This window comes from Quercus suber, unplaced genomic scaffold, assembly GCF_002906115.3.
Source record: "Quercus suber isolate HL8 unplaced genomic scaffold, Cork oak 2.0 scaffold_411, whole genome shotgun sequence".
NCBI classification, from domain to species: domain Eukaryota; kingdom Viridiplantae; phylum Streptophyta; class Magnoliopsida; order Fagales; family Fagaceae; genus Quercus; species Quercus suber.
In genome coordinates, this window is record NW_027069862.1 from 308,169 (window position 1) to 319,541 (window position 11,373).

General features: G+C 36.8%; 1 protein-coding gene across 1 annotated transcript; it reads right to left on the reverse strand.

The window, feature by feature from the left end:
* Positions 1-306: 306 nt before the first annotated feature.
* On the reverse strand, positions 307-10,959 carry LOC136062412 (probable linoleate 9S-lipoxygenase 5). Its single transcript, XM_065761420.1, is given in 9 exon segments — positions 307-1,185; positions 1,470-1,733; positions 1,820-2,124; positions 2,258-2,365; positions 2,505-2,590; positions 2,715-3,053; positions 3,318-3,558; positions 4,022-4,311; positions 10,727-10,959. Coding segments are annotated over 9 exon segments (2,505 nt in total). The 5' UTR covers positions 10,845-10,959; the 3' UTR covers positions 307-431.
* Positions 10,960-11,373: the final 414 nt, after the last annotated feature.

Below are 11,373 nucleotides of genomic sequence, written 5' to 3' on the forward strand. Positions count from 1 at the left end.
AGGTTTCTAGCTTAACTGGTACCTTTTAGACCTTTTAAAAAAAAAAAAAAAAAACTAAAAGTGCAAAAACTTGAACCACACATTTTGACGAAGCTGCAGCAACTCTGAATTTATTTACATGGAGCTATTAAAGAAAATGCAATGCAATTGGTGGTTAATGTGCTAATGGATAATTCCAAAATTCTTCATTTTTAATCAGCATTTTGCAATCAATGATGCTTTTTTACATTTCGTGCTAATGGTTTGATAAGGTTCTTTAGTTTTAAACACCCCCCAAGAATGAAGTTTAAAGCATGTAGCATTAGATTATATCATAACTACTCATCTTTATTAAGGAGAAATTAAATGAATTATTCATAGCATAAGTTGTCAAAAAAGAAAGAATGAAAAACATAGAATTTTAGCTAAAGTACAACCCAAGTAGAGAAGCTTTAGATTGAGACACTATTGGGAATTCCCTTGCCAGTAAGTCCACCTTCACCAGTGGGATAGAGCAAAGTATATGGCACTTTCACTGGTCCAACTCGGTTTTTCCACTTCTTATCATTGTTCATTGTCACAATTCTGTCCTCAATTTCAGCCAGCTTCGTTCCAAATCTGTCAAAGGCTTCTAATGGCTTTGTGTCGAAGGTCCATTTACGAGTATCTCTCTGCCCAAGATAGACCTCGTCCGTAGAATGCCTTGACAAGATTTCTATAAGGGAAACACCAAGCAGTGTCTGCAGCTGGGCAGTGATTGTTTTCAAGTAAACATTATCAGGGTCTGACTTGAGTTCATCATATTCAGGAGTGCCTTCTTCAGGCATGAATCTTCGGCTAAGTGTTGGACGGTTAGGGAGGTAGCCTGCATAAGGGTACTGTCCAAAGTTAACCGCTGCATGGAGTGCAGAAGCAATCCATATAATGAGAGTGCATGTTTCGACAAGCTCTTCGCGTGTCTGCATTTTAGGCCACTAGGGCTCATCTTTCTTGTCACCATGGCCCTGCTCTCTGAGTTCCTTCCACCAGGATTGGAGTTCAGCATCTTTCTGAACTACGCCATCAGTCTCGTAGTAGAAGGAACAATAGTCTTTAACCCATGAGTTAATTGCTGACCAGATTTCAAGGCCATCAACAGCATATGGATAGTCCTCAATCACTAAGCGGAGACCATGTGGCGAATTTGGATCCTTAACAGCCATTCCTCTGAAATCAGCAAAAGAAGTAGCATGTCATTTGAAAAAAGATCATAACAACGAATGTTTTCATTTTATTTGTACTAGTTTAGGCCTTTACAACTATAAGATAACCAAATCTTGATGTCTAAATTGTGCCTCAAACTTCTTTAAACAACATGCATTTCTGGAGTGTCATTTAGCCATTTTCAAGAACCTTTTATGTGTTATTTTGCCTCAATTTTAAGTTACTTCTAATGCGAGATACCTCATACGCCATGAATATGTCATTATGTTCTAGAGTGACAGATTTACCTCTTGAGGAGGTCTGCAGGAAGTGCTTGCTCAGGAAAAACCCAGTCCTTATAAACTACTGATGACATCTCCATGGAATACTTTGCTGGAAAAACTGTCGTCTCAAGAATTCCGCCACCATTAATGAGGATCTGCCGAGCGAATGCATTTATATTCATTGTGTCACGGAAATGAGGATGCAAAAGCTTGTAAATTGGATGGAGCACACTAAGCTGCCTGTTTGTTGCTATCACAAATGGCTCAATCACCGCATGGGTATTTAACCTGTGACCAATACAAAAGGCATTTAAAAACTCATTTTAAAATATAGACAAGTATCATTTCCTAGGCTTTCGTTGACAGAGGTATACCAATGGCTAATTAGCTGATGGTAGCCAGAGTCATTAACAGCAACATAAGCTTTTGCCAGTTGCCAAATGGAACCTTCAATGCCTTGTTCAGCTGGTGTGTACACTTTGCTAATAGCACCATATTGGTCTCCTTCAGGATGAGGCAGGCTTAATTCAATCACGAGTGGTTTCAATGCCCCGTCATTTTTCAAGAAAAGGAGTGTCCTGCTGGCGTAAGTCTTTGTGGTTGTTGAGTTTATCCTCCTCAAATAAGGCAAGATAGCATCGTGGTGATCCAATATGAATAACTTGTTCTTCTCAAGTGCCTATGGCCAAATTCATGTTCATTATTATTAGTTCAAGCTAATAAGAGTAAAGCAGCTAACTACAATTGCAAAATAACTGCAAACTAGTTCACCCAAAATTCTTAAGTGGAATAAGTGAACCAAGGAACATTACCTCCTCGATGGTGAGCCCATCTAGGCTATTTTCTATGTGTTCTCTGGTAATTGTACTGTTTTGATCTCCATACACTTTAGGATCTAGCTTGCTTGTGGGAGGGAATTCCTGCAATAATTTAGAATGAATCATGATTAACGATGAAAAACTATAATCCTCCATTTGGAAGTTGAGAAGATGGAAGAAAAGAAAAATAAATATGGCATCCAGATTAAAGAATCTAAAACATATGGAAGCTGAAAAATACTTTGAGGCGGCTAATGTCGACAGGGTTTACTCCCGCAAGCATCTCTCTGGCAAATTCTTCATCAGTCCTCCATGCAGACCTATCTTCTGCTCCAAGTCAATGAAACACAACAATTCAAATTAAAGTAAATAGAATTTGAAGAATAATACATCTGCAAGCTTTTGAATCTGTCACCAAAAAATGGCTGTGCCATGGAAAAAGTTATTATACCTTTAATCACTTGGGGCATTGGGTATTTGAGGAGTCCTTCACCATCGGTTGGGAAAACTTCCTTGAGCATCTCCGCAGGGATGTTGTCTCTAATATCTTTAAGCAGACCGTCGGGCAACTTAATTCCTCCTTCATAGAGTTTAAGTACATCTTTGAAACTATCAAACTCACTTGGAGTGCTGTCAAATAGAGATTCTAGCTCAGGTTTCAGGAATTGGCCTACGGATTTCAGTGCATAAGCAAGGAAGTCTGACAGCTTCAAGTGACCAAATCGTTCATCTCTTGGAACATAAATGTTTAAGCTCATAAGAAGCTCCAGCCTGCTCTCAGTGTTAGGATCTGTTACAATTATAACAGAGAAGTCTTAATGACAATGATGATAATAGCAATAGACACCAAAATCATGCTAACTTTTACAGTGAAAAAAGTACAGATTCTGATTATTATCAAGAATTCATTAATAAATCTAATTCTCAAATTATTCATGATACTAGAAACTTCAACTGATTACAGCATTATTCGTCATATTAACTGTCATTGCTAGTACCTACACAAATTCTAACTATAGAACAAGTGACTGAAAATTGAATTGAAATGTCTAACCTGTCTTCGTTGGTGGTCGTCCAGTTCTTCCCCTACGTGGGTAAGGGTACTCACTAGAACCTCCAAGAACTGGGCGGGCATATTTAGCATTTTTATCTGGATCGCCCAAATCATTGTAGTAAGCATAGTCGTACACCCTTTCCCATTCCTGAAGCTCTCCTTTTCCATCTCCTCTCAGGTTCACTAGCTCGTTTTCTCGGTACTTTAGCAGTGGCACTGGTGTATCACTTGGAAGATATGTCTGCAAAAATATAATTGAATCAAATTGTTACTTTAGGATGTAGTTCACAGTCGAAACACCTAGCTTATACCAATTTAGATGTTTCGGGGTAAGTTTAAAGTATTAGGAAGAACAACTTTTAGATGGACTTCTCCATGACCCTCTATGCAAATCAACTTTTTATGCAAGTTCATATCATATTTCAGCTGGCAGCTTCAAGTGATTTAGCTATTTTATGCTTTCATCTGCAAGGGCTATTTTAGATATATGGAAATCCATAGAAGAAATTTCATCTAGCTTGCATCGGCTACAATAACTAAACAAGGGTGTTTTTCAATCAATTTGTAGGAGGTTTCTCTTCAAACTACTAGAGTTCGTGCTAAACTTGAATTTGACACTATTTCTTTTCCTGTGGTTTTAATTAGAACATTTCAAAACTTTGGAACTTCATGATCACCACAGAAATCCTCATATAATTTATTACCTTGTTGGAGAAGAAAACACGGTCCTTTCCATATTTGTCTGCAGGATAAACCCATGAATTGCAAACAAAATGGACTCGGCCTTGACCTGGAACATCTTCAAGCGTAAGACTTTTAAGATAGAACTCACTGTGATGGTTGTTTTTTATTAAAAATGCTCCTGGAACTCCTATTTCATTGTCCCAGTCAAAGGTAACCTTGAATGCAGACTCCCCTGCTACTAAGGGGGTGATTGTGGTTATCCAGTTTTCCAAATATGCTGGCCTTCCAAGTTTCCCTTGCAACCCATTTGCTACAAAAATACATCAAACACAAAAGTACATCAATTACAATTTTGAGTGCGCTCCAATTTTTTCCAAACATGGTAATGACTAATTACACTATGGAAAGTGAAACAAACTATATGTCATCAACATTAATATTTACCAAACCATTTAACTGAGCTCAAGCTTGATGAGTTAGTGTAGCTTTTCTAAAAGTCCAGGCAAGGCCACTTTGTGAAATTGTGAATTTGTGAGTGAGCCTTATTGTCTTAAGTCCTGACAACCATCCTATGTAACAATTTGCCATGACCAAACAGTTGATGATGAAAAACCATAAACATGTTTTTAAAATTTTCATTAAGTCACTAAAGAAATTACCTAGTTTGATCTCAATAAGGTTTCTAAATACTGATTATGGTTCCACTAAACATAATATTACTGATATTTTTACATTCTTAGGAAGAGGAAAAAGAAAAAAAAACTTGGATATTAGCTGCTTCAGAAAAAGGTATAGTCATAAGAAATAAAGAAACCCCACTTGCATTTTATTTAATATTGAGTTTAGGTAATAGATGGTTTAGAGGAAAGGTCAAAATTTTTTCTGTCATCATCACTTAATAACATAATCACTAATATAGAATATAACACAAATGAATTGGGTTAGTTGAAACTTGATAGTCATGAATGAAAAATCATTTTCATGTGCTGAACAAGTTATGACCTGTTGGACAAGAATAGCAGTTTTATTATGTTATAGCTGACATCCATGAGTTTAAGAAATGATACAAGGTTTGTATGTCTTACAAATCCTATTCATTGGACATGGACTATTAAAACCAGGCAAAGACATAGATCACATATATCTTGTGAATTGTGACATCATAGTTGGTGTCTTGATCTTTGTTTAAAGTCCTACCTTCAAGTTTTTATTTTCTTTCTAACTCAAAGGTTAGAAAAGTCTTACCATCTTGATCATAGCATTTCTAAAAAATTAAAGCTTTTTTTCTTTTAAACTATCAAATCAATAGATAAATAATTATAAAATGTTTCAACTAATTTAATGGTAATATTAATATATAATTATCTTCTTCTTCTTTTTTTCTTTCTTTCTTTTTATAATACTAGGAAACCAATAGTTTTAAGTCTTATAATTCTGCATTGTAATAATAATGTCATAAATGGGTTATGAGGCGGATTCGCCGAATGAATAGACCAAATTTTATGATCTAGTCCACTTGCAATTTTTGTTTTTCTTTTTGTTTTGTAATGAATAGGTCCACATGCATTGTACATATGGGCCAATCATCTCAACTATGGGCTTCCATCAATCATAGTATATATAATATATAAACAACTCAAATAAAACAAATAAAATAATTGAGATACATTGGCTTAAAACTATTTCTAGTCTAGATATTTAGAACTACAAATCAACTCAATGCAAAAAGCCGCCCTCTGATCTGACTGGAAGAATTGTTCGTTTGGACTTATTGTTGAGAATAGTATGGTGCCTGTGACAATCACGATGGCCTTTTTTTTGTCTGAATAACAAAAGTGGTTAATAAGTCTTCAGCACATTTTTCGTTCTCATTCAAGAAAATATATATGGGTTATGTTAATAAATCATTTTTAAAAAGTTTTGACATCAGACAAATATTAAAATAAAAAAAATCAATCTTACAATTTAAGCAATTTATTGATGACATTTATTGATGTTTAATTTTCTGAAATTTTACAAATATGAAGAATATAAAAAGAATATGTCATCCAATAGTGAATTTGCAAAAAAATTTTCTAATAAAAAAATATTAAATAAAATTGTAGTTTAAGATTACAGTTAATTTTATAGCTAAACTTTTTATATATATAATATATATATATATATATATATATATATATATATATATAATTTAAACAGAACAGATATCGAAATGGATAATTTTCAGCCCTATTCTTGATGGCCTTTGACCACTGTGGTATATGGATATATATTACATGATTCCCACTTCCGTGCGAAATAACGAGTTAAAGAAAAGAAGATGAGAAAGTGGTAATGATGATGGATTCTTATCCGTGCAATACGGTAATATCTAGGGTAGATTAATGGCTTAAATCTTTGACACCTCACCATATAACAAAAGACTATTTTGCCCTTAAAAAATTTCACCCGCCACTGTTTCAGTTTCGGCCTAACTTTTCATAAACTCAATTTTTCTCTCTCTCTCTCTCTCTCCCCTGCGCAGCTGCCGCTCTTTGCCTCTCCTTCAACCCATTGTCACAGCAGCCCGGTACCAGTGAGTTCTATGAATCAAAATCATCACTTTTTTAATAGTGATTATAGAGTTATTATTATAATTTTTCATGTCACTGACATTATCTCCTATAGATCAAGACATCCAAAAAAAACCCAAACAAAAAACAAGCATGGTTTATTATCTCCTATAGGAACCTCATTCTTTTTTGCCCAAAAGAACCTAGATCACAAAAAACAAACCTTTTTTTCCTTTTTTTTTTTCTTTTTTTTTTTTTTTTTCAGTTCTTAGAACGTCAGAATACCACTCAAGACACGAAAAGGACAAGACAAGGAGAGAAATTAATCACCTTCTACCGTACAACAACAACAATCGGAAATTCAGTACAAATCCGAACTAAGAAAAAGAAGCAAAAGAGACCCAATATAAAAACAAGAAAAAACCCAGCAGAGCACACCACCAACTAGTCTTGAAAATATGGCAGGACCCTCAAACTGTAAGAAAAACAGTCAAACAAAATTGAAAGCAAAAACAGGGAGGTTGTTGAGCTTGTGAAGAGTTGTAAAGGGCACTAGATAAGAGATCAGAAAACTCAGAATAAACCCACAAACAAAAAAACAATTTGGGGTCCAAGAAGCTTAAAACAATTCAAAGAACCAAATCAGACACATACTTATATAGAAACAAGATCATGAATTATTTATTAAAAGCAGAAGGATGATGATGAAACAATAATAAGATATATATATATATATATATATATGAGAGAGAGAAAAAGAGTGAAAAAAGAGGATATACTTGTGGTGCTAGAGATAAGAAGAAAGGAAAGTGGCAAAGGCTGTTGGGTCTGGGTGAATACTGAAAAAGTTTCCTTTTTTTTTTTAGTTTGCTTTCAAAGTCAGTGTATAATGTATATAATAAATTACTATGAATGACAGATTTTGATCATTTCTGGTACTGTGTGTATCTGTATCACTACTAACAGACAAAACCAACGCGGTTACAATAAAAAAAAAATTAAAGAGAGAGGTTTGGCCTTGTGCGGACTGGTACCGGGCTGCTGTAACGTGACAATAGATTGAAGGAGAGGCAGAGAGCGGCAGCTGCACAGGGGAGAGAGAGAAAAAAATTTTGAGTTTATGAAAAGTTAAGGGCTGAAACTGAAACAGTGGGCAGGTGAAATTTTTTAAGTGTAAAATAGTCTTTTTGTTATTAGGTGAGGTGTCAAAGATTTAAGCGATTAGATTAAATCTATGGGGTGTCAATTTATTGAGAGCCAGTAATGATAAAGTCATGGCTGGAAAACTTGGGTCTTTTCTTGTTGGCGTAAGTCTTCTCCTTAACCGTGTTAAACAAAAAAGAGTATCTAGTGGAAAACGAAAAAAAAAAGAAGCAAAAAGCAAGACCAAGACCAAGAACAAGAACTGAAAAAGAAAACCAAAATCACAAACTAATCTGGAAATAACTCACATGTCTCCATATAGGAATAAAGGCCAGAAATTCAAGAATAACATGGTTTTGGGTTGTTTCCATTGTTTCTAATAATAACATGGTCACCATTAGAAGACTAGTAGCTTAAACAACAAGAAAATATATCATGAAGAAAAGAAAGAAAGACCCAAAAGTAGTACTGTTCCCGCACCACACAGACCACTGCAACCACTGTCTCCGCCGTGTATCTTCCTCCGATAAAATTTTTGCACATACCACTGTGATCATCTCGCCTCGATCTACGCATTCGTGGAAGTCTCGCAAGCATCGGAGTCCGCACGCGCTCTCACGCGCCACCTGAAGAAGACGCGCCTCAGACACGCGCACACGCGCCGTCACAGCCTCTGTCACGCGCCTCACGTGCTACCACGCGCCGTCACGCGCCCCCACGCGCTCCCACGCGCCGACACGCGCCCTCTCTAGTTATGCTGACGTCATCTGTGACGTCATCTTGCCACGTCATCTAGGGTTGACGTCATCATCCACTCAGCTGCTGACGTCATCCACCAAAGCTGACGTCATCATTGACTGACCGTTGACCCAGCCGTTGACTTTGACCGCGTTGACTTTGACCGTTGACTTTTTGCCAGAGTTGACTTTTTACAGTCCAGGTGCTCCTTACCCAGTTTTTCGCGTAGATTTCATTTTTGCAGTTCATTTTTGCATAATTTGCTTCTAAATGAAGAATAGGGACAAGTTTGCTTCCTGTTGCAACAATCGTCGCCGACAATCCAACAAACGGTTTTGCAATTTTTGCAAACGTTTTGGCCATAATATTGAGACTTGCTATCAGCGCAACAAATCAGCTGTTTCTACTTCTGCTGCTACAGTTGTTAACACTGAGAGTGTCCAACCCATGGCTCCTGTCTCTGCACAGTCTCAGTCTTCTGGATCCACTTTCTCCATTTCCAAAGATGACCTTGTAAATATCATCGCCAATGTCATTCGTATGGTTGGTAATGCATCTTATTCCTCTTCTCTCTCAGCTTTATCTGGTATGTCTCCTACCTCTTGGCTTATGGATTCTGCTTGTTGCAATCACATGACACCTCACTCATCCTTATTTTCTGACCTTACACCTGCACCACACCCTCTTAATATTCGTACAGCAAATGGTTCCACAATGTCTGGTCATAATATAGGTTCAGTTTCAACCTCCAACCTCTCAGTTCCTGGAGTCTTTAATGTTCCTGACCTTTCTTATAATTTATTTTCTGTGGGACAATTAGCTGAGTTGGGTTATCGCATTACCTTTGATTATTCTGGATGCATTGTGCAGGATCCTAGGACGGGACAGGAGCTTGGGACTGGGTCAGCTACTTCTTGGGTCTTGAAATCACTCATTCTACAGATGGACTTTATATTACTCAAGCCAGTATGCCTCTGAACTCTTGTCTCGCGCTGGACTCACTGATAGCAAGACTGTGGACACTCCAGTTGAGCTTAATGCGCATCTGACTCCCTCAGGGGGAAACCATTGTCTAATCCCTCTCTTTACAGACGCTTGGTTGGCAGCTTGGTTTATCTCACTGTCACTCGTCCAGACATTTTCTATGCTGTTCACCAAGTGAGCCAGTATCTGTCTGCTCCACGATTGACTCACTATGCTGCTGTTCTGCGCATTCTTCGATACTTAAAGGGCACTCTCTTCCATGGTCTTTTCTACTCTGCTCAGTCTCCTCTTACTCTTCGTGCATTTTCTGATGCTGATTGGGCAGGAGACCCCACTGATCGCAGGTCTACCACTGGTTATTGCTTTCTTCTTGGTTCTTCTCTGATTTCTTGGCGAAGTAAGAAACAAACTCATGTGGCCCGCTCCAGTACTGAAGCAGAATATCGTGCCCTTGCTGATACCACATCTGAGCTCCTTTGGCTACGATGGCTTCTCAAAGACTTAGGTGTGTCTACATCCTCTGCTACTCCTCTTTATTGTGACAACCAGAGTGCTATTCATATTGCTCACAATGATGTCTTCCATGAACGGACTAAACACATTGAGATCGATTGTCAATTTATCCGTTTTCATCTTGTCCATGGTGCTCTCAAGCTGATTTCAGTCTCCTCTAAAGATCAACTTGCAGATATCTTCACCAAGTCACATCCTAAGGGACGCCTTCGTACTTTGGTTGACAACCTCAAGTTGGTCTCACATCCACCTTGAGTTTGAGGGGGGCTGTTAACATATATAGTGTTGTGGGCTTTAGGCCCGGTTAGGTTACTTGTATAGCACACATATTTACTTGTACTGCACACATATGCCTCCTATATAAAGGCATCTATGTACATTCTTTTATACAAGAAATACAATACAATCATTCAGTATTTCTAACATTTATTAATTCATCTATAAAGAAAATTCTTGTTCAATTCTGGGGACGGACCTGTCAGTGTCAAAGGTCGTGTGAGACACGTTCATAATCCTTGGGATTGTTTTACATACTATAAATTGTATCATATATACAATAATGCAATTTTTTTTTCCTGCATTTTAAAGATAGGGAAAGATATATATAGTATATTGTAATAGTATTGGACCATTATTTAAAGCTCATGAAGTTTCAACTTTAGTGGGTAGTTTCCTTGAGTCAGTCTATCAAATTTGCATTTATTTTGCCTATTAATTAGTAGCGTAAGCATGTGAAATTTGGATGGACTGAAGAAGAAGTTNGTTATGAGCGATATGGAGAAAAGAAGAACTAACCAGGGTCACCATTAACAGCACTTATGAGCTGAAAAGAAACCTTTTGGCCTAACAACTCAAGGAAGCCATCAAGAACAGAGGCATTGAAATCATTGAAGTCCAAAACATTCTTTTTCATCAACACCACTGTCCCTTCAACCTTCTTGTTCTACTTTCATCATCGCCAGTTTTGTTGATGATGTTCTGAAGCATCTCTAACTGTTTCAAGCACTAAGCAAAGAATATGATAAAGAAAGTCTAGTTTTTAGAGAGAAAAGTTTGTTGTTAGATCTGAGGAATGTGAAGAGAAGGGTTCCTTGTATTTATAGAGACAAGATTAGAAAATGGCATTTACAAATGAAGCTTCATTTGTGCATGTGGGGTAGACGATCCTCTTATTTTCTTGGTGTGAAAGTTGCTTTTTCTTTTTTTCTTTTTAATATTTATTAATTCATCTATAAAGAAAATTCTTGTTCAATTCTGGGGACGGACCTGTCAGTGTCAAAGGTGTGTGAAATTTGGATGGACTTAAGAAGAAGTTATCTATTAATTTTGTTAAAATGTGATGAACTTGAAAAAAATTAACAATCAGAGAAATTTACCATTTTATTCTATCATTAATTTCCCATAAATTAAATAAGAAAAAATTCATTGGCTACTGCTACAAG